A 24,395-nucleotide genomic window follows, 5' to 3' on the forward strand; every position below is an offset into this window, starting at 1 on the left:
AATAGGTCTTCAGCAACCCATGCTTGTCGTAAGAGGCGACTAATGGGATAGGGTGGTCAGGCTCGCTGACTTGGTTGACGATGTCATCATATCCCAACTGCGTAGATCGATGCTAATGATGTCAATCACTGGAATGTCTGGTCGACTCAATTATAAATTACAGACTGCTGTCATATAGCTGGAATATTGCTAAATGTGGCGTTAAACAAAAAACAAAGTGTAGTGGAGATAATGATAGTATTACTTTGAATGAGGGTATATTTCTGGGATCTGGAATCAGTTCATCATTCATGGACTAATGAATGAAGTCTGTCCGCAGTAACAGGATGAGTGAGAAGTCGACAGGGACAGAGCTACCATCTCAGTTAGATCCCCTACAACTTGCTCTCAAGAAGGTCTACTCACTACACAAGGAGAAGATCAGAGGTAAGTTTTCAGGTTTTGAAAGGTAGTCATTGAGTGTCAGCTTTAAATTGTGCTGCTGACATGGCCTACATGCAGAAAGGAATTTTGAAACATAAGCAATGTGTTAGTTTATGTAATCCAGCCTTTTCATAATGTTCATATGAATAAAAAACTATCGTTTTGTCAAGGCCTATGAAAGGTTGCCTGTGTGCTGCACATTTAGGCCGATCTCCAACTTGATTACATTGAAGTCAATTAAGTCCATGAAAACTATTTGTTAGATTTGAATGTCGCATTAATCAAGAACTTGTGGGAAATAACACAATGGCTGATAGTTGAGTTTGGATTATTTCGTTGATGCAGCATTACCTCAGACTGACGATGCCTTGTAATTTTCTGATAGTTTTTCATGGCTTTTTGCCCCTTACCTTCCAGCGTGTCAATTCGTGTTTTAGTTGCAGTCTCTCTACAAGTCATGTGCTAGTTAAGATATTCAGTGCTAAACGACCATTTTTGAATGAAGGTGAAACAATGAAACGTTTTAGCTTGGCTCTGTCTCTACATGTCACAAGTTGTCGCAAGTTCCACATTGAGCAGGGAACCAGTGCGGAAGTAACAGGTTGGACTGTCGCTTATGTCATTTCATTTGGAAATACATATATTTTTGGTTTGTGTTACTAGAAATACACCTTTGATTACTGCAAAATTGTAGCTACGTTTTCTGACAATATCCACTGGGACTGACAATATCTAATGGGACTGACAATATCCACTTGGAACTGATTTCATGTTCTAGGTAAGCTATGAATCCCTCCTGCTGTAACAGTCCTATAGTCTGATGCTGATGTTAAACTGGCCTTCACAAGCCATATTCATGATATTTGGTCTACTAAAAGGTCAATTTCCATGATATCCTTTGATGTGCAGCACTCGAAAGAGCTTGTTTATAGTGAAACCTGGTTCAAAATTAGCATCAAACTCTAATAGAATGGTAGGTTGGTACTGTAAAAGGGATTTATGACTGTGTTATTGACCAGCAGATGTTTGGAAAGTGAAAGTGGAGCTGTACATAGCTATGAGTTTGCAGTAAAAGTTACCTGATTTACAACTGGAGGATTTATAACTGTGTGTTATTGACCTTCAGATGTTTGGAAAGTGAAAGTGGAGCTGTACATAGCTATGAGTTTGCAGTAAAAGTTACCCGATGTACAACTGGAGGATTTATAACTGTGTGTTATTGACCAGTAGATATTTGGAAAGTGAAAGTGGAGCTGTACATAGCCGTGTGGAGGTAAATGTTATCAGATTTACACATAGGCATATTTCTATGGTAATTTGAATAGTAAACTGTTTTAACTTACAACTCTTTTTCTTTTTCTTTTAGAATTAACAGATGAAAAAGATAAATATAAAAAGGGCTATGATCACCTTGGCCAACACAAAACAAGGTAATGAGCCTGGAATAACATGGATAGCTGAAGTAAAACTCTTGGTGGAAGCTCTGTGAGGAGCCCAGCCAGAATGAGCCTTTAGTCGTTAGAGTCAGCTGGTGATGATGTGAATCATTGATCCTTCTATCAACCACTGGTTTGTCTGATCTAGATTCAATTATTTACACATACAAATACCAAATCAGTTTGAGAATTTTATCAAAATTATCAAACATTGATCATGATGGATTCAACCAAACTGAACTTGTTACCGGTAAGCTAACGGACGCTCCTTTCATGAATAGGGGGGCATGGGTGGCCCAGTCGTCTAAGGCGCCGCGATACGCTGTGCAGAGTTGCGTCCCTTGGGCACGCCAGAAACCTATGATTGTGGGTTCGAATCCCTGTTCGCTCCGATTATGTTTCTAGGTTTGTCAGCACCATACCCATGCTCGTGGGTTTCACCGAAGTGGTAAATGTCTGAGACCTGCATGACTTCCGGCTTTCCTCCCACATTAAGCTGACACGCCGCGATATATGTGGAATACTGTTAAGAGCGGCGTTAAACCCAACTCACTCACTCACTTTCATGAATAGCCTGGCTATAACCTTCATGTTGCAAAAACTGCAATGTTTACTTGATAGAATAAATTGTTTATTTTGTGAGATGCATTCAATGAAGATGTTCTGGTGATGTGTGCGTAGGAATTTCATCTTGATGTAGCTAGGTCTTACTTTTCTGTTGATATTGTATGATGTTACATGTCTAGTTATACTTCAGACTGGTAGAGAAAGTGCAGGGTCTGCTGGACCAGAATGAGATCCTGTACAGTGAAAACACTCGTCTCCGGAACCTCCTGGAGGACATCAGAGCTCAGTAAGGCTGACAGATGTAGCTGGAAACAAACTCTATCATATACATGAATGCTCTAGTTCTTTTGGGGGGTGGTCGGGTAGCCTAGTGGTTAAAGCGTTCGCTCGTCACACCGAAGACCCTGGTTTGATTCCCGACATGGGTACAATGTGTGAAGCCCATTTCTGGTGTCCCCCGCCATGATATTGCTGGAATATTGCTAAAAGCGGCATAAAACCATACTCACTCACTCTAGTTCTTTGGTATATTAATTGTTGAAGAAAATTCAAATTTTGAAATTTATGAAATTAACCATGTTAGTTAAAAAAAAAAAGATTAAGAGGTTATCTGCATTCAAATACTACAGCAGCTGACCTCAGCAGCAAACCTATTATAGTTGTTTGTATTCCTGTTTTACCTCAAACATGTGCCTGACAATAGGGATGGTCGGGGCAGTGGGAAGTGTCGGACGTGTGAGCACCTTCAGAGTTCGGTGTCGGCCATACAGGAGGCGTACAAGCACAGCCTGGAGGAGAAGGAGAAGATGATCCACTATCTCGGTAAATTGAAGAAAACTGAAGCAGGGGAAACAAATATGAGAACTGACAGCGGGAAGGTGAAGCAGTGTGACCTGAAGCAGGGGAAAGTGAAGCAGGGAAACTGAAGTAGGGGAAAGTGAAGCAGGGAAACTGAAACTTCAGGAACTAAAACAGGGGAAACTGAAGCAGGGGAACCTCAAGCAGGGGAAATGGAAGTATGGGAACTGAAACTTCGGGAACTAAAGCAGGGAAACTGAAGCAGGGGAAATGGAAGTAGGGGAAACGGAAGTAGGGGAAATGGAAGTAGGGGAAACGGAAGTAGGGGAAACGGAAGTAGGGGAAACGGAAGTAGGGGAAACTGAAGTAGGGGAAATGGAAGTAGGGGAAATGGAAGTAGGGGAAACGGAAGTAGGGGAAAATGAAGTAGGGGAAAATGAAACTTCAGGAACTAAAGCAGGGGAAACTGAATCAGGGAAACTGAAACTTCGGGAACAGAAGCAGGGGAAACTGAAACTTCGAAACTGAAGTAGGGGAAACTGAAACTGCGAAATTGAAGCAGGGGAAAATAAGATGAGACTAGAAAAATGAAGCATTGGAAACTGAAATTGGGAAACTGGAGCAGGGGAAACTGAAGTAGGGGAAACTGAAACTGCGAAATTGAAGCAGGGGAAAATAAGATGAGATTGGAAAAGTGAAGCAGTGGAAACTGAAGTGGGGGAAACTGAAGCAGGGGAAAATAAGATGAGATTGGAAAAGTGAAGCAGTGGAAACTGAAGCAGGGGAAACTGAAGTAGGGGTAACTGAAACCGGAGGGAGAAAGTGCAGCAGTGGAAACTGCGACAGGAGAAACTGAAATGTGGAACTGAAGCAGGGGAAACTGAAAAGGGAAGCCATAGCATAGGGAAACCTTAACTAGGAAACTGGTAGGGGGTCTGAAGCAGGAAAAAATATATCAGAGGAAACTGGAACTGGGAACCTGAACCATTTTAACTGAAATGGGTCGTGGAAAGTGAAGTAGTGGAAACTGAAATGGGAATGTGAAACGGGACAACATGCATGCTGGAGCTTATGGGGAACCAATGATGCTACAATATGTTAGAATCAATATCGTACTTCACTCTAGTCTTAAACAACAATTCTCACTTTCACTTTAGGTTTATTGTGTGGGTAAACTAATAAATGCATATTAGAATAGTTTACTCCTGGAAAAGAACTGATGGATATAATTAAGCCCCACTAGTCTGAAAACTGGATAATGATTATTATGGACAGAAAATAATGATAACAGTAAAGAAAAATTAACCAAACAAGTTAATCAAGTAAAGTTAACTCATGTGTAGAATGCAGTCTTACTGTTATTTTGCAGAAGAGAGATTATCTGAGACCAAGCAAGTTCCACAGCCTAATCTGAAGTAAGTGGGATTGTTGTAACTTGTCGTACAGTAATACAGTAATACACATACTTTTTAACTTATCCCTCTACAACAGTATGCAATATTCCTTCTTGCTTCGATTATATAACAGTGTTGAACATTGTGAAAACAACAATCAGCGGAAAACACCGTCCGACCACGTCGTTCCCAGCATGCTCCTGTCCTCCTCGTCACTTTTTCCTTCATCGCCCGTAGTGAATGGACGTGTTAGCTTCCACTCCCCATTTACGATTGGATTTGTTTGTCATTTCGGTTTGAATTTAATATCTCCGTAAATTATGTGTCCTTAGCCATTCCTTATAAAAAAATATTTAAAAAACGGCTACTTACCTTCCTCACACATTTCTTTCCCCGCCATTGTTAACATAACTCTTGGCACGTGAAAGCTCCATTTTGGTATCGACTTTGAACCCCTATTGTAAGCATGCAGCTGTCACCTCCACCGTCTCAGGATGCTCATATGCTCAGGGACGTCAGTTCGGTACTCCAGTACCACTCTCGTCTCCTCAGGTACCCCCTACTCCTGTCTGTTGCAGCAGGCTTTGGATAAGGAAGCCCTTAAGGGTTCGCTTCCCAAACCCGCTATCGGGTCCTGCATTAAAAATTGCATGGGATTTCAGTTCCAACTTTGGCGTCTCCCCTTGATGGAGACGATGCTATAACTTTGGGTTGTTCTATGTCCTTGCACCTCAAGATGGATGATAGATCCCTCATGCCTGTTGATTCTGACATTCGTTTGTCCCTCCTACCATAACGTTACAGGACAACATGCGGGTCCTGTTTGACAAGGGGGCTTAAGAACACCTATCTCCAAGGAATCTTACCCCAGGATTTTACAGTCATATCTTCCTAGTACCAACTTATCACATCAGCGCAGGATTTGACAAACCCCAGACGCTTGCTTTCGCCCACTGCAGATTTTTCGTCAACTGTGGTTCGATCGGGACACGACAGAACAGGTTGTATCTCTCCCAGTCTCTCTTTGACCTTACCTCCATTGGTGGACCCTCGATTTGAACATCTTCGACGGGGTCTCTTTGACCCGACTTAGTTCTTAGACTCCTGTTTGTGGATGCATCAAATGAATGGTGGGGGGCCCATTTAAGGACCTCCGGGTTTCAGGATTGTGAACTGCCCCTTCCCTACTGGCGCAACAACTGTCTGGAGTTTCAAGCAGGCATACTTGCTATTCAGACATGGCGGACGATACTGTGGGGAATTGGCCTCGTCATAGCGATGGACAACTTGTCGGCTGGTCATGACATCAACTGCCTGGGATCACTTACTCACAGAGTCTCCTGGACCTCACGTTAATGGTATGTTGTCTCATAGGCGACATCTCGTTGGAGGTGAGAGACCTCCTCACATTCCGGGCGTTTCCAACATTCTTGCTGATGCCCTAAGTGTCAGTGAACTCCATGCTCTCGATGTCGCCCAAATCAAGTTTGACCGTGGCTGACAAGGTTGAGATGCGGAGGCCTAATGTGTGACTATTGCCTGGTCTCGCGGATCACACTTTCACTCTTGCCCCGCTGACTGACATTGTTGGGTCTGGTGACAGAGGACATTTTCCTTTATCCTGTTCGTGCTTTACATCACTATAAGGACATCACTAATTGTTTTTTCGTCATCAACGCAAATGCCTTTTCCTCCCTACCACCGAGGAGGGGTGCAGGAATATCTTCAAGACTACCCAGTTGTTTTGGTTATGTTCCACCATTCTTCAGACAGATGCCCATCCATATGAAATTAAGGCGTCCACAATGGCACATCACGCAAACAGCTCCGTCAAAGACATCGTCCGAGGTTTTTTTTGGCAAACCGACTCTACTTTTGCCAAATTCTGCTTCCGGAATCTGTCCGTTGAGGATGTCGAGGGAGTCTACCAGCTGTGGCCTCTCGTCTTCACACAGCAACTCGTGCCCCCTCCCCATCTGCGTTGACGTACACCCATCTGTTTGTTCTTTCTTTCTACGGAATGATTGCTTTAAACTTTGTACCGAGGGGAGTACATATCGAGAGGGTAACTACGGTTACCAATATTTCGTGTACCTCCAGTTGCAATGTAATTTCCTACCCAGCCTCGTCTGTAACCAGGCATGGTGGTGATGTATTAAGGGACTAGTGAACACACCCTAGGTTGAAGACTAAGTTGCTGTCTAGTCTGGCACGACCACTTAATTGCAAATGGGGATATGCAGGTGATCCAACCCGCTGTCCTACTGTGGGATAATTGTACACTGTTGTGGAGGGATAAGTTAAACAATATAGAGAATCAGAGTATTCCCCTTCTTTAGCCCTTTGGAGGGGCGGTCGAGTAGCCTAGTGATTAAAGCGTTCGCTTGTCACGCCGAAGACCCGGGTTCGACTCCCGACATGGGTAGAATGTGTGAAGCCCATATCTGGTGTCCCCCTCCATGATATTGCTGGAATATTGCTAAATGCGGCGTAAAATAATTCTCATACACTCACTCAAGTTTGGTTGGTTGGTTGGTTGGTTTGTTGTTTAACGCCGCACTCGGCAATATTCCAGCTATATGACGGCGGTCTGTAAAATAATCGAGTCTGGACCAGACAATCCAGTGATTGACATCATGAGCATCAATCCACGCAATTGGGATCAATGACATGCATCAACCAAGTCAGCGAGCCTGACCACCCACCCGGGAATATTGCATACTGTTGTGGAGAGATCAGTATATAAATAAGTGGAATACTCTGATTCCCTATATTGTTTAGTTCCCCAATTTGGACAGTAAACAGAATGGACATCCAGCTTACCTTTGATTATTAGGATAATGTATGTACTTAGATTGTGCAAGCCTCCATACATTCAGTGCAAAAATTCAAAGTGCTAACGTTATTAACCTAGTGTGCACTCGATTTTCATTCTCAGCTCCCTGGGATGTATACAACCCAAGCTGATCAGCTGTTCATGCTAACCACATTACTACAGTTCAATGACTGAGACAATGCTCATCAAAGTTCACTGATCAGTTGCTGTGCAGGCCAGATTGCTCCATTTACACGACAATTTACAGCTGAATTTATGATATGAGTAATTGACATGCATTTATCTGATTGTATAGTCTGGAATTTATTTGCCAGAATGATGGTTTCGCTGTATTTTGTTTGACTGCCTTAGTGGTCTAGTGGATAGTGTGTCCAACGTAACATGTCCAGAAAATGGTACATATCCTGCCTGTCACTCAGCATCAAGGGGTGTAACAATGACTGGTTGTCACGGAGTCAGTATAGCACTATGAGACTGGCATTAGTCCAGACGAGTACAAGCTGGTACTCTCATGCATGCATGCACACATATCCCAAGTACAATAATCTTGAATGCGAAGTTAAACCCTATTTGTCCTCACCTCGCCTGTATTTTGTTCCGAACCAAAATGAGGCGACAATGTTTGTCATAAGAGGCGACTAACGGGATTGGGTGGTCAGGCTCGCTGACTTGGTTGATGCATGTCATCAATCCCAATTGCGTGGATCGAAGATCATGATGTCAATCACTGAATTGTCTGGTCCAGACTCTATTATTTTTTTCAGACTGCCATCATATTGCCGGTATATTGCGAAGTGTGGCGTTAAACAACAAACAAACAAACAAAATCAAAATGGACTGCTCAGTAAGATATGCTGTTTATTGCTTTTCCAGCTTGTCCAATCTTCTGACCCCAAACAAGTCCTTTGATGGAGCAGATAGTGTACCTGGAAGGAGTCCAGCGTCTGCAGTTAGAGACAAAAATGGGGACTCCGCATCAACTGTTAGTTCCAGAACAATGAAGGCTGTCACACAAAGACACTGTACAGAAAGCAGCGATGATCTGTCGGTGGGTAAGGCAAATCAGAGATCATGTGATAGGAGGGCCGCTAATCTCAAGAGAAGTGAATGCTTTGATGAAGTTGATTCAGGGAAAGTATATAACCCGAGAACATCTGATCAGAAACATTCGGATGGTGGTATTGCAAAAACATCACACACCAGATCCAATGTCAATCATTGTGCTGTGAGAGACACTGCCTCGGATACACTGCCCAGCAACCCTGGGAGGAGGGAGATTAGCAGCGGCGGTGGAGAGACAACACCCATGGAAGAGGAAGGGTGTCGGTCTGACGGGTCCAGTGACAGGGAGAGTCCGGAGTCCGCCAGACTGAGGAAGTTGCGTCTGGGCAGGAAGCCGGGGAAGAGAAGCAGATACACCGAGGTACTGAATTTGCCGAGTCGATGTGAAGACAAGAAAGTGTTATTGGATACTACTTGAATGCATCGAAAGCTTACGATATTTGCTCTGTGGGGAATCTGAGGCAGCATTGGTCCCTCGTAACCTAGGTTGATGTTGGGGTCAACTACAGTGGTCATCGATGACTGGGTTGATTGAGTGTCATCACCCTGACGCTGTGGAACGTTGCTCATGACAACTGACTTGTCTGTCGGTTGTTTACAGACTGCCATGATGTAGCTGGTATATTGCTGACTGTGGTGTTTAGACGATTACTCACCCCCATATATTAATATAAACTGAAATATTGTCCGCACCAATCGACTCGTTGCATAATTGATTTAGGGGCAATGTCTATTTTGTATTGATTGTTGATTTCTTTATTTAAGGATGCTGTGCAGGAGAACAAGAAACACAAGTTTGACAATTCCCATGTTCACAACACGTCGGATGAGTCTGATGGACCTCCTGCCCCCCGGCCACCTCATCAGCAACAGCGCTCCTACCACCCACATCCGTCTCACATCTTGGTTCAGGAGACGTGTGACCCAGACACGGACAGGACAGCCTCCATGAGTTCAGATGGCTCACCAGAGAAGCTACAGAGAAGCAGGAGGTCCTTGATAGCGGAGCGCAACAATACTGAGTTCGGTGTGGTCCCTGAGACCCTTGGTATGGGGCTGACAAGCAGTGAGAGTGAGTCCGAGTCTGACATAGACACACAGGACACGATCAGGGCCAAGTCTGTGGATGGCAGTCCAGATGATGCGCTTGTGACCTCTCCATCAGATGTAGAGGACAAGATGGAGAAGGTCAACAGGATTTTGAACAGGAGGAGTAGAACTGTCATTGATAGGACACAGCCGGAAGAGAATTCTGCATCAAGAAAAGATGAAAGCAGATGTGATAAAAGTACCTCGGATCATCATAAAAAGGGTGAAAGATTAAGTGATAGTGTGGTAGTGAAAAAAATAGAATTAGACAATATGAATGGCAAGGATATGTCCCCCAAACCATCATCTCCAGTATTTTCCGGTGTGAAGGGATCACGGCAGAGTATCGAGTCTCCCTTCTTGTTTGAGGAGGACAGGCCAGGCAGCAGCAGGTCGTCCAGCAGGAGGAGTGTCAACATGAGTGGGGTGATGTCAGACCAGGAGTCGCCTCTGTTGCTGAGGCCAGTAGAGGTAGTTGTAACCCGCAGCACTGAATGTGGACAGAGTCCGGCTCTCAAGGAGGCGCCAAGAAGTACAGATGTCTCTGTGAGAACACAGGAACGAAATCACACCGACTCAGAGTATTTGCAAGCTGGGAGGACTTCTCAGGAAAGGCTGCAGAGGACTGTTCATGCTAGAAACTTGAGAAAAGCTGAGAAGCTGAAGCAGACGACTCTGAGCCAGGCTTTCACCGCGAGTCCACCTGGCCTGCCCGTCTCTCCCACTAAACCCGAGGAAAGGGCTGCTATTGATAAGGCTATCAGACTGTCACTACAGGAGATACATGACAACAAAGAGGGGGTCAGGACAAAGAAGCCTCTGTTTGTGAAATCTAAACACAAACCCGATGATGCTACTAGTGCTGAGAATGTTCCCCCTGTCTTTAAGAAGCCACCCTCACCAAGGTCACTGAGGTCTCCATCCAAGAGGTCTCCAAACAAGAGGTCTCCAAACAAGAAATCTCCACCGAAACAGAAATCAGACCGACATTCCAGAACACAGAATGACCATGTGGATGTGATAGACTTAGATGAAACTGTAGCTCCAGATTCAGCATCCTTGGAGACATTTTCTGATAAAGGACACGGTGTGGATCAGATACGGAAGTTTCCAGTGAATGTCTTGAACGAGAGCCTGGACCCCGATGTAAGCCTGACTCAGTACTGTTCTGACACAGAACTCCTGTCACAGAGGCCAGGCTTGAGAAGAAGCTCGAGGAGAGAGCCGAGGAGAGACCCAGGCCCGAGGTCAGCCAGTCACAGTCAGGGGTCACAGGGAGCCTCGCTGGATGTAGGGGAGGGCACCTGTTACAGAACAAAGGGTGGGATTCACAAGGTACATGGCAGCAGAACACATACAGACCCTGCTTCCGGTGAGGCTCAATCTAGATTTAGCAAGAAGAATAAGGATGGTAGAGCCTCAACTGCTGAATCGGGTAATGAAGACATGAAAGACAGGTTAAGGACGAAAAAGACTAGTGTCCCGAGTTTTGACTCCTTCAATGAAGGAGTCTCTCTGGACCATGATGACTACCTTGCTGACAATGGAGCCAGCAAGCCCAGTGCTAGTGTAGAGAGTGGAGCCAGCAAGCCCAGTGCTAGTGTAGAGAGTATGGGTCCATCTCTACACACAGAGGAAGAGGAGAATGAAGCAGATGTCACCCTTGACCCCAAGTTCATGAAAGCTCACATGTTCCAGGCACAGATGGATGTTGATAGTGTGCAGACAGATTCTGACAGTATTCCACTCAGCTCACGCAGTTTCAAGTTTGGTTCTTCCAAATCTTCCAAATCTGGGGATTCTCAAGGAAAAGAAGCAGTGATAGGTGAGGTCTGATTTATTGTAATTTCACATCAAGGTTGAAAATCTTTCACAGACAGGCTAAAGTCCTGTTCATGCTATAAGCATGTAGACATGACACTGCCATTGATGACAGTAAGTAAGTGAGTTAAAATTTAACATTGCATCGACATTATCGCAGCCATATAGCAATGAGACATAGTTAATATATTTACAATTTAGTCATTAATGCAAAGTTTTGTTAAAAAACAAGCTGTAAAACATATTTGAGCATACTATATTATTTTGACATGTTGATAAGCATAATCAGTAGCAGTGCCTGGTATTACCGGTACACCAGTAGCCTGGTATGCAAGCCATCCACAATATGTTTTACGATAAATTGGTCGATATATTGAGAAAATATATTAATAAGTGCTTTCCTTGGGTTTCTCAATAATGAAATAAATTGAAATCTTCCTGGTTACAGCTAATCTCATTCTAATAATATTTCTAGGAAGCACCACTATTTGTCACTGTGTTACCTCCCATGATTAAGCATTACTACAGTTATAAATGGTGGTCAAGCCTCTTGATCTTGAGCTCATTCCCAACAATATGAAGTGCAGTTTGAAAGTGGAAGAAAACACAGCGGTGTGTTATGACATGAAATTGGAGCATGTATCACAATACGAAGTTTGTCGAACCTAAGAATAACAAAAAATATATTGAAATACAAAATTCCAGGCAGTACACAATCCTAATAATCAGAATAAGATTCTTTTCAAAGTTTGAATTGATGTTGATTGTTGTAAAAAGATTCACCCACATATTATACGAGGCTGTAGGCCAAGCATGAATTCCGCTACGAACTCCTGTGGTTAGATCCTGTTGTCACCTGATCTGGAATGTCACTTGTCAAAGCGAGAGCGTTGATCCAAGCCTTTTGAGACTGAATGCTGTGGGAGCACTGAGTCTTGGAGCAGTGATCAGAACGTCGATCCTGGGATCAGATAGAGTCTGTTCGTGGAACCTTAGAACCGCGATCCCTAGGAGAGTGTTCAGGAGAGTGGTGAATATTTGATCAAGCCACTTATGGACTGTAAGCCGTAGGTGAAGAGCGTGATTTAACCTGATCCTTCCTAGGAGACGTTGGGCCTTGGGGATCGATAGGAATGGATACAATAGTCTAGGGTTGCGAACGGCATTAGTGGAGATGGAATATTTGTCTGAACGGGATGCCACAGGGGAGGGAGTAGTCGAAAGGGAGACAACCATCATAGATGAATTAGCACCTGAGGGAGTGGTGGCAAAGACCACTATGGTATCTGGGGTGACCAGTGCTGTTGCCAATGATTGTCAGGCTAAGGGGACAGCAGCAGACACGGTGGCAGAAGAAGGCTTGCTGTAGATTGATGAGTGACAATGGACATTGATGGATTCATCTTAAGACTTCTTGTCCGAGTCATGGGATTTGGAGTGGCTATCGATTTCCCACTGATGACATTTGGGGAGATAAATGGAGAATGCAGCCTCCGGAGGTGTTTGCATTCTGTACTGCACGATTCAAGGCTGCACTGTCTGTGACAGTCACAACACTTTTGTTGTGGGTCAAAGGTATAGTAGGTATGTCGACATTACGAACAAGCAAGATGCAGATTATCTATCGCTTTTTCCTTTTTCTTTTGCACTCCCCATAATGTGGTATAAAAACGTCTGCACTAAGTGTCGGGAAATCGTTAGGGCAAAACAAATTGTCAGACACGTCACCATGTGGCGATGAGAAAGAGAATGTAGTGACAAAGGGGGCACATGATCAGGTTGTGTAGGTCTCTATGCACGGGATCACGATCCATTCGTTTGGGAGGTGACCAGGGTGATGCTGGTGTGTGTTCAGGTGGATTGTTTTTTAGAAGCTGAAAGCTCTGTTCAAGCACGATTCCACATAGGATAAAAGAAGAAATGCATAGTGTGAGATAGGATAAGTATAAAAATAATACGTTTCATCTTCATTCGTTAATTTGGAAATTAAAAATGTAACATTTTACTCATCTGTCATTGTCGTATCCTTGCAGGCGGTGATGTAGATGACTTGGAGGAGGAGGAAGAACACACGATTACTCCCGATGGGCGGGGTCACAGGAGGGAGTCCTTGAGTGACAGCTTTGACAGGTCAGAAACTGTTGAAGCTGCGATCTAATTAATCTGACAAATTTTGTAAACACTGATATGTATATGAACTTAACAGAAAGTGTGAAAACCGCCCTTGCATGTTTTTTTGACAGTAATGAGCCCTCTGTGAGTAATTAACAATTATTAAGGTGCCGTGTGCTGTGGAACACTGGGACACGTGGGTAGCACAACACTCGGATACACACTGGTTTCACTGACAGTGGTACAGTATGCTGTTTTGAAATTGAGAGTTGTCATTGGGGTCTTTAGACCACCTAGTGGTAGAAAGTCTGCCTGGAGAGGGGAAGGTTTGGGGTTCGATCCCCGGCCGCGTGATACCAAAAGATGTTTAAAGGTGGTACTTGTTGTTACTCTGCGTGGTGCTCAGCATTAAGGAGCTCAAACAAAGACTGGTTGCCTCGGAGTCAGTATACTGTGTCTGAGTGGGGTATTCATGTAAAAGAATAAATGCGACATGGTATCTCAATGGGCTAGCACAAAAGGTTGGCTTTAGTCCAGAATAGCACAAGCAGCCACACATACACACATCCAAGAGTGAAATGCAAGTCACCTTGACCAAACCATCACACTACTTATAACCATATCAGCATGATTTGGGAAAGTTTAAATTCAATTTGGGAACTTTTACTGACATTAATGATGGCCTCTGAGTGGGCCCAGATAAATCCCAGCCTTTCCTTATCAAGCTGTTATTTACTCCTTCCAGAGTGCCGCGGAAACAGCAGGCTGAGTTCGCCTATGTGGATGTGGTGAGGAAGAAGGTGGAGAGACAACAGCTAAAGGCCTCCAGTTGTCAGGAGTGTTACGAGGTGGGCACACGTGGTTTGCAGACTGATACAATTGTGTACAAGCTAGAAGTTTGTTTGTTTATTGTTTAACGCCAACGGATCAGGATCCGTGATATAGTGGATAGTGTGTCACAAATACCCTGACAGCGTGGACCGTTGCTCATAACATCAACCACTTGTTTGTCTGCGCCAGGCTCATTATTTTCAGTCATGATATAAGTCACTGGTCGATCATTTGCAGACTGTAATCATATTGCTAGGTTATTGCTGAGTGGGAGGTTCAACAACAAAAAAGCATTATACAGTCAAGTCCCGTTATTCCGACATCGTTGGTTGCATATGATTATGTCGGATTAACGAGAATGTTGGATAAACGGAATTAAGTAGTATCAAAGTTTGTTATCGAAAATCGGACAACTACTCAATAGGTAACAATACAAACAAGTAATAAAAAATGAAATATTCATATTGTTTTTTTACATTGTTAGCGGAATATGTTTTCTAATCATGCAACCTTTAAAGCTTAGCACAAAATAACTGTTACAGACTGTATGACTAATTCAAAATAATTTAATAAGGATAGTCTGGAATGGAAGTCGCCAGTTTGAAACTGGTACCGCAAAGCTTGAGAAAGCTGCTTTCTTAGTGGCCAACGTTGACTTCCTGTTAGGCATTTCATTGGTCAGTCATAGTTCCAGAAATATTGTTCTGTTGTGACCTGTAACGGGAAGTCCTCGGCGATAGCGAGAACTTGTATCTGATTATAATGAGAATGAGGTAATCTTAGCATGTGATTAATCCTGTATTTAAAGCATTAATTGTTTATTGTTAAGCAAGTTTATCTCTGCATCCATTGTAATATGCAGCTACCAGCCGATTCGTCTCGCATCAAAACACTGGCTGTGTACTCGTGGGCAGATGACCACAGAGTATGCTGATGACTGTGTCGGATTAACGAGACTGATAATTCGGTAGTTCGTTGCAAATTTGGTGTGTCAGTCGGAGTGTCGGATTAACTGGTCTAAATAGCACTGATTTAATCGGTTCCCATCATTAGTGTCGGATAAAGCCGATTGTCGGATTAACGAGTGTCTGATTAACGAGACTTGACTGTATTCAGGCCACCATCATTTTGCTGGAATGTTGCAGATTGCAGCATTAAAGACCAAACAAACAAACAGTGTTAAAACATTGAGCTTGTGTTCCCTCTGCAGTATTACAAGAGTAAAGGCTGCTCAGAGGAGGAAATCCAGCAGCAGATCCAGGACTGCTCCAGACACCGCGCCCGCTACCTGCCGCCCTCCACACCCGAACACTTCTGGTCCATCGGATTCCCTGACACACAGGAGTGTGAGGAGAGAGGTGACACTGGCTTGCTCTTCTATCAGGGAGGGAAATTAGCACTAGCCCGCCAGCCAGGGGCAGTATTGTTAATGTTAAGGCCAGACACTGCACCTTACAATTGCCAAAATGCTTTACAAGTATTTGTTAGTTTTAATTGGTTACAACTTGGAGGTATACATGTTTACATTTCTTAGGGCAGGTAGAATTTCAAACATTTTGGGAGGTATTGCTGTATGTTATCACTATTTGGGTTAGTTGATGTTTTTGGCTAATTTCCTCCCCTACTCTTCTATTCTATTCTGTTCATCAGGAATAACCGCAGTTGCTCCATATCACAAAATTTCCGAGTCAGTTTTGTCTAGAGTTAACTCCCTTGGACCAGTGGCTGAGTGTAATAGCTGCACATTTACAACACATACCTTTTAGTCTGTAGGGAAAGGTGATGCCCGTCCTAAGTCTCCAGGCAGGAGATTTTGACCCACATGACAAATTGAACTCAGCACTATGCCTACTCTATGTTAAGGTATTGGAGTAATGATCTTTGTAGTGCTAACATCTGTTTGTACAAATGGACCATGCGGTGGTAACCCATCCTTTTAAGAAGTGACTAAAATAGTGCTTACATATCAGATATTAATGCCCACACTTTCAACCAAATGTTGGCTTGTTACAGATATCACACACTGTAGGGTTCTGTGATAACATGTTAGAGGTAATGGCTGCTGCATGAATATCCCTTCACTAAACCCATGGCCAAGTATGGCCCATTGACACAAATTGTTTATGTTGGTGCTTGTCTTTTGTAACCCTTATCTATTGTTACTCTAAGTGTACAGCATTCCTAAATCTATTACCGTATTCGACGTAATAAGCGCCCCGTTCTAATAAGCGCCCACTGTAATATTTGCTAATATATGGCAAATGAACAATCCCAATTGGCACCCCTTCCGTTTGATCAATGTACGCAAGACTTATTTATTCGTGTATAATACACACTAGTGTGTTATGTGCACCCTTAATTATGGGCATTTAATTCTGGAAAAATATATTTGTTGTATTTAAACAGTTCAGACCGTCAGCATAAACCACGAAATTTATCTTTCAACTCTGTTTTCTCCACCAAAATAATATTCTAATAAGAGCCCCCTATTTCTAATTTTGAGAGCGTCCTGGGCGCTTATTACGTTAAATACGGTCTTTTGTAACCCTTATCTATTGTTACTCTAAGTGTACAGCATTCCTAAAGCTATTAATATCTTTGTGGGCAAATGGACCTTAACCATGTGTTGTTTACAAAATGAGGCCTAGAGTTATCTCCCCTAGACAAAGGAGGGTTTTGCATTAGAATGCTGCATTGCCTTTATCAAAAGAATACCTGCTAATAATAAAATTGCCCAAACTCATATAGTATTTTTGGAGCAGCATATATGTGACATTACCATGATTACTGCATGGACTATTTTACGATTTGCAAATAATAGAAAGACATACATACTATTTGTGGAACTTAAATGACATTTTGATGGGGTTCTACACCCCAGGACCAGCATGTTTGCACTGTTAGCTTATATTGTATCAACTGCCTCCATGGTCTAGAGGATAGAGTGTCTGCTCCGAGGGTGGAAGGTCTGTGGTTTGATCCCCTGACCAGTGACCATGTCATATCAAGAGACCTTCAAAGATGTTACTTGTTACCCTGCCTGATGCTTGGCATTGAATAAACAAGGACTGATCAACTCATATGTGTCTGAGTGTTTCATCTATGTGAAACTGTGTTATGGTCCAGACTAGTACAAACAGCAACACACAGCATGCATGTCGCAATTATCTTGAACGGCCGTCAAACCCCATTTCACCTCACCTCACCTCACCTCACCTCACCTCACCTCCCTATAATTCGTATCAGAAAATACAAAACAATGTTCACTGTCCTATCGGAACAAAACTTCACTTCTTTCTATACATTTGTACAGGGATAAGGGATGAGTTATTTTGAAGTAGATGATTGCCAATGCAAACTTCAGTGAAGAAATAAAGAAGCTCCTTTGGGACGTATAACTTTTCAATAATGTATGACAAATCAGAGTTAAAACAAATAGATTAAACTAGTTGGTAATATCTTCTTTCAATGTGACTGGACTGTATTGTTTGTTTCAAGTATGAGGGAAATGAATTTTTTTTGTTTTAGGTTATATCCGGGTGGAGTCACCTTCAAAACAGAAGCCTGGGTATCGACGGCGCCGGAAGCTGACCAAACGGTTCAAGTCTCGAGGGGAAGAGGAGGAGGACTCCCAGACAGATACACAGAAGTGACAAGGTCGATCAGCACCCTTCTGCAGCTTCTCTTCTATGTCATACAAATTTGCAGAAGAATGTAACTGTAGGAAGTGATTATTTCTCAGGAAATAATGTCAAATATTTGGTAATATTTGTTTATATTTTGTTATAAGCATTCACTATTGTAAGCCATTTATGATGAAATATAAATATACGTATATATATGGAATACTAAAGTTTTCAAAATTGTGTTTCAGTATTATTTATTATCTTTACATGTGTTTGAAATTGTGAATAGACTTTGATACACTAACCATGCTAACATAGTTAGGCCAACAATTATATATAATTGGCTGCATGTAGGTCACTATAACACGACCGTTATTTATTTCTGATTGTTATTTTGTCAGAAGCCATTGTTTGCATGGATTGAGGATCAAGTTTTGTTCACCTCACTAACCAGATGAAATAAGCCTTTAATGGTCGTGATCTTTGTTTTGTGTGATTTTTTGAGTTTGAATGCATTACTTTATTTGCAAAATACCTGTTATCAATGATTGTGATAATTCTACACTGTTACAAGAATAGGTCTTCAGCAACCCATGCTAAACATAAAAGGCGACTATGCTTGTCGTAGGAGGCGACTAACAGGATCAGGTGGTCAGGCTGGCTGACTTGGTTCATGCATGTCATTGTATCCCAATTACGTGGATCAATGCTCATGATGTCAATCACTGGATTGTCTGGTCAAGACTCGAATATTTACAGACCGCCGTCATATAGCTGGAATATTGCTGAGTGTGGCGTTAAGCAACAAACAAACAAACAATGTTATAAGCTCAAATGGTCATATTAAATATTGACATTTAACTTCAACTGACATGGCCACATTTAATGAATGTCAACTGCAAGATTGATGAGACAAGCTTTAATATGGCAAACATACTCAGGTGACTTTTTGCAGAAACTCTACAAACCAAGAATTAGAAAAAAATCTTGTCTTTCAGATCAATGTGATATAACTGTGACACTACTGTCTGCAATAAACCAACTTTCACTCACTCAGGTTGTTTTTTTTGCAACCAACTGATCCACAACAATACCTCCAGGTTTAGTGATATTAGCTTGCTTCAAACATAAGTATTAGACTGCTTAATTTGAACTGCTGATCATTACCCATAAACAAGATGGAAATAACAACCAATATCCTCTGTGTGTTCATCATCAAGGCTGGACCATAAGTGCAAGGTCCATATATATGACCATATATCTACAACAATCAAGTTACATGTGAAGATCCGGGGTAGAATGAGTCTTCAGCAACCCATGCTTGCCGTAAGAGGCGACTAACAGGATCGGGTGGTCAAGCTCGCTGACTTAATTGATGCATGTCATCGTATCCAAAGTGCGTGGATGCAGCTGATGTCAATCACTGGATTGTCTAGTCCAGACTCGAATATTTACAGACCGCCGTCATATAGCTGGAATACTGCTGAGTGCAGCAATAAACAACAAACAAACAAATCAACAATCAAGTTATTTGATATATCCCATGTCTTGGATTGTCAGTGTACCAAGGTGATGAACATCCTGACACTGGAAGCGCGTGGAGCACAAGAACAACTACCACAGACAAATGTTCTCACTCAGTATTTTATTCTGCGTGACAAACACAAGAAAAATCTAACACGCAAACAAGGAAAAGGATGAAAGAGGGGTCATTACCTGAACACCTTATTTTTTTCAGGTTAGTTGGGATTTAAACATGGTAATCGGGATGCATGTACAAAGCTTGCATTATTGAACAAGGTGCTTCTAAAATGTGTGAAAATTTTACATCATTTCATGTGAACATGAATAAATAAAGACATGACTAAACACATGTTCCCTCTTAAGAATGAATTGAAGATTTTCTGGTGTCGCTTACCGTGATATTGCTGGAATATTGCTAAAAGTGGCATAAAACTAAACTATCTCACACATACAGCAGTGCAGGATGGATAAATTCAGTTGTAGGGTATTGATGTTTGGATTCAGGGACTTTTTTCCGCAGATATCGTTCCTTCAGTGTCCTGAACTAGAGGATGCCTGTTTTCATGAGTTTCTTGATGGTAGCCACCAGTTTGAGGTACCCTGCAGCACACCCATCGGACTCCGCTCCACAGTCGTAGATCTGCCATTTCCCAGCATGGTCTTTAGCCACACAGCACATGATGATAGCTCGGCTGTGGATTGCTCTGTCAAATGATGTAGAGCAAAGGTCAGCATTAGTATTGGAGGCTTCATAGAACTGAAGTGTTGGATTGGGAAACTTGGAGACAGTGGGGGCCTTGAAGGCGCTCAGTGTGAAGATAAGATGTGACACCGACTCTGGGATCTTCTTCATGTGAACTTCAATGGTGTGGTGCCCACGTTTATTAGTATCATCCATACGATCACCAGAGTGTTTGATGGCAGCACTGCATCCGTTATCTGTTCTCACATGGCGCATGAGATTGAAACGAGTTTTTTTCGCAGATGACTTTTCTGATTCATTCATGAAGTCGCTAACAGAGGCGTAGATGTTCTTCTTGAAAGCAAAGCATGACGCATCCAGATAGTCCACATTGTCTTCCCCAGCGCTGGCGGGATAGCCCCAGTGGAGGTCAAAGATGACATGGTCCAGGTCATCTGGGATTGCATACAGAAGGACAAGCAGATGGATTGTGGCATTTGCTTCTATGCCATAGTCGGCTAGTGTCATCTTTTTATGTGATCTGCCAAAGACCTGTACCGGTAATACAACAGAGGCAATATACACATCTCCGTAGGCAAACTTTCAGATAGATTCTGTAATGTTGTTATGGTAAAAAAACAAAATGGTTATTTTGCGTTTTAATTACAACCATAAATTTACATGAGTGATTCCCTGCACATTCTAAAAGCACTGCATGTTTGTACAGTTATCATTTGTCTTCAAAGCACTATTTGTGAGCTGAATATTAATTTGTTTTCCATATCCTTAACAGGTGACCTGTGTTTTACCCATTTTTGTACACTTTAAGTTTGTAGTCAATTTGGGAGGAACACAAGTATGGTGTTAACAAACCAAAGATTAGACAGAGTTTGGGGTTTGAACCCAAGATCAGCTGCTCCCACCACTAATAATGAGTGCATCTGCTGGCCTGCCTGTTTCCTTGTGTCCTCTAAAAACGTGTGTGTTTTATAACCAAAATGAATTTACCTCCACATGAGTCATTTGTTCCCCAAATAAGATAAAACAATTACCTCCAGTACTTTTTCATTGTACACAAGTTTTTGCTTGCTGTGATCATGTTTGAACCTTTTCTTGATGGCATCTTTCAGTTGAAGGATTGTGAGGTCTGCACTGTAGGGCAGGACCACTGCATCTCCAGTTAAGATGGTGACTTTGACCACATCTCCGCCTAGTGACATAGGTGGAGTGTATTCACAGGTGTACTCCCGGAACATCTCCCTCAGTGTAGCCTCAAGAATCTTCATCACCTTGCTGTCAGGGTCTACTTCAACGCCACACTCCTTATGAGGACATGCGTTATTGGCCTCCACATGCTTGATCACACACTGCAAGGACATTCATGTAATTCATATAATACTACACTATACAATAAGGTTTTAAGCAAAAATAACTAGTTTCGACCAGTTATGATCTTTGACCTGTTACCCTGCTGATATACTTGAACTCCCATCTGTCGGTTTAAAATAATGAAGAAGGGTGACTCTCGCTTGTAATACTACCACTTTGATAACTGGATGGCAGATGGCTATACAAGAATCAACCCAAGATCCACCAAAAAGCCATATTCATACTCAAATGAACGGAAAGTTGAAGTAGCCATCTCATGCCTCAGACTCGGTCATAAAAAGAACCATTACAAGGTATGTCCATCTTACAATCAACCTGAATCCATTGCCCACTTTAAACTGGAATGTCAAGACCATGCCCCAGCCTGGACTGGGTTAAAACAAGAATTGCAGTTAGATCCGCTATCTGTAGTGGATCTTCTAAAGAGGAGACGTAATAGCGAAGGCCAAACTAACTCTATATCTGAGAGATGGTCAGCTACTCGAACTATATGAACCGAGCATCCAAACAAAATTCTGTCAATTTCTAAAAACCATCATACCAATATGAAAATAAAAATCTTATCAATACAAAAACAGAAACGTTATCAATACTAAAACTCACAATAAATATATGTACCCTACTCACACACATGAGTCCCAAAGAGGGACAGGTCAGCCGAAATTGCTAAGGCAGAAGGCGAGCTCTTAAACACTAAAGCAACAACAATGACCACAGATAAATTCAAAACAACTGTTCATTGCAACAAGCATAAGAAGACGGTGTGGTGGAACCGGCCAGCTTTATCATGTGACTCGTGTCAGGGATGGATTCACAGAGAATGTGGACCTGGAGGTACTGTCACTGAGTACAAGGAGCTCACACAGCAAGAAGAGGTATTTCCCTTCACTTGCTGTGTCTGTGTAGAAGATCCTATGGCTACCAGTCGGCGACCATGTCACATTCCATAAATTCCTATCAAGAAGTAAACTTAACGTCTAAACAATAAATATTCTACGTTACTACAGATTTATGTTAGTTTTCTTTTCCCAATATTTGAATCCATTTTCTCCAAAATTGTGGCCATTTTCACTCAAATTTGGGGCTTTTTTTCTCCAAATTGTCTGGCGCCATTTTCGCATGGGGACATTTTCTCCTGCACCCGGTCTGGGTGACTTCGTTCATAGGTATCTTCGAAGCTAGACGTTTCGATGCCCATAGCATATATAAGTTTCGTTTGTTTGTGGTTTAACACCCTACTCAGCAGTATTCCATTTGTATGACGTCGGTCTGTAAATAAATGAGTCCAAACCAGACAAGCCAGTGATTTACATCATGAGAAATCAATCTACGATGACATGCATTAACCAACTCTGATGCTTGCGATGCTAATTGTCCGCACGCACTGACCCTGATAGCTTAGATTACAGCGTCAAGCCTAAATATTTATAATAAGTAATCATTTTTAAGGCGATATTACTCTGTGTCCATTTGTGGCAAAACCATCACTGAACTTGACCAATCGACTTACAACAAGCAGGGGTCGTTTGAGATAAATTCTAACCCGGGTCTTCACGGGTCCCATAATATAAGTAACATCTGGGATATTCCGGAGTGCCCCGTTAAACAAAACGCCCGCACACACAAGGATCGAGATTTGTCATTCTGCCAGGCAGCCGGAATATAGGCCACTGCCTTACGGTAAAACTGTAGGTAGTATCTGCTAAATACTACATGACTGAGGTTTTCACTTGACAACAGCAAATATTGAAGGCACACAGTGGTGTCACTTTTGCTTTGTGTATCAAGTCCATATATCTTAATCATTATTATCATGAATAAATTAGGAGTTTGACAGGTCTGATTGCCTTCAGATTTGTTTATCATTATGAACAGCAATAGGTAATAACTTAGAAGCCAATACAAAATATGATATACCATTCACAAACAACGATAAACGTGCGAATTGTAGTTTTGAATTGATATACAGTAGTTTAACTTACTAATCACTTATTAAAAATACAAATAATTTTGGGTCCCAAGTATGATAGTATATTCAGTTTGTTTTTTTTGTTTAGCAGCCATACGATGGCGGTCTGGAAATAGTCGAGTCAAGCCAGTGTTTGACATCATGAGCATCGATCCATGCAATTAGGATACGATGATATGCATCAACCAAGTCAGTGAGACTGACCGACCGATCTCGTTAGTCGCCTTTACGACAAGCATGGGTTGCTGAAGATCAATTCTAAACGGGACTTTCACGGTTACATTTTCAGTACAAAATGTGATCTAAATATACACTGTGACCTAGCAGCATACGTTAAATAGGGTAGAACATTCTAAAGAAGAGTGAAACTCAGTGAATGACATTTTACACATGCAAATATAACTGATTCTAGACGAAACCGAGGCTGATCAGGAAACGAAAGTAGCATGATTATATACACAGTAAAAAAAGTGTTGCACCCCCACATTAATACGTTTGATACATCACAACATTTAAAACGCCCGACTCTGGTTTTAATGGTAGGTATTCCTTGGGGATCTGATGTGAAATGTGTAATGTTTTCGGAGGGAAGATGATCACCAAAACGTAGCAATCAGCACGTGAATTGCATGGTGCATGACATTTGCAGATTGCAGTATCTTCTTAAGCTCAACATCGCCTATAAAAGATGTTCTCTGACAGCCCAGTTTATTGTAACCCACAATGCCGGGTAGACGATTGTCAGAAGCAGTCAATTGGCAGATTATTGGCCTTCATGGAGCAGGTCTTTCGTTCAAGGAGATTGGCAGAAGAACCGGACATCACTACTCAACAAT

General features: G+C 42.3%; 2 protein-coding genes across 2 annotated transcripts in view; one reads left to right on the plus strand and one right to left on the minus strand.

Moving 5' to 3' along the window:
• The first annotated feature begins 326 nt into the window (after positions 1-326).
• Positions 327-18,091, plus strand: LOC139459809 (serine/arginine repetitive matrix protein 2-like). Its single transcript, XM_071241498.1, has 11 exons — positions 327-426; positions 1,790-1,853; positions 2,617-2,712; positions 3,130-3,248; positions 4,594-4,639; positions 8,328-8,877; positions 9,282-11,430; positions 13,460-13,556; positions 14,284-14,386; positions 15,580-15,727; positions 17,898-18,091. Exons 1-11 carry the CDS (start codon positions 327-329, stop codon positions 18,020-18,022), a joined length of 3,597 nt encoding a protein of 1,198 aa, XP_071097599.1. The 3' UTR covers positions 18,023-18,091.
• Positions 18,092-19,641: 1,550 nt separating this feature from the next.
• Positions 19,642-24,395, minus strand: part of LOC139472808 (uncharacterized) — a 35,425-nt gene continuing 30,671 nt past the window's right edge. The window contains exons 4-5 of the mRNA XM_071255290.1: positions 21,254-21,568; positions 19,642-20,753 (exon numbers count right to left, since the gene is read on the minus strand). Coding sequence (XP_071111391.1) covers positions 20,064-20,753; positions 21,254-21,568 — 1,005 coding nt within the window. The 3' untranslated portion in view covers positions 19,642-20,063. The remainder of the gene's footprint in view (positions 20,754-21,253; positions 21,569-24,395) is intronic.

This window comes from Haliotis cracherodii, unplaced genomic scaffold, assembly GCF_022045235.1.
Source record: "Haliotis cracherodii isolate W230 unplaced genomic scaffold, xgHalCrac1.p SCAF_1, whole genome shotgun sequence".
NCBI classification, from domain to species: Eukaryota; Metazoa; Mollusca; class Gastropoda; order Lepetellida; family Haliotidae; genus Haliotis; species Haliotis cracherodii.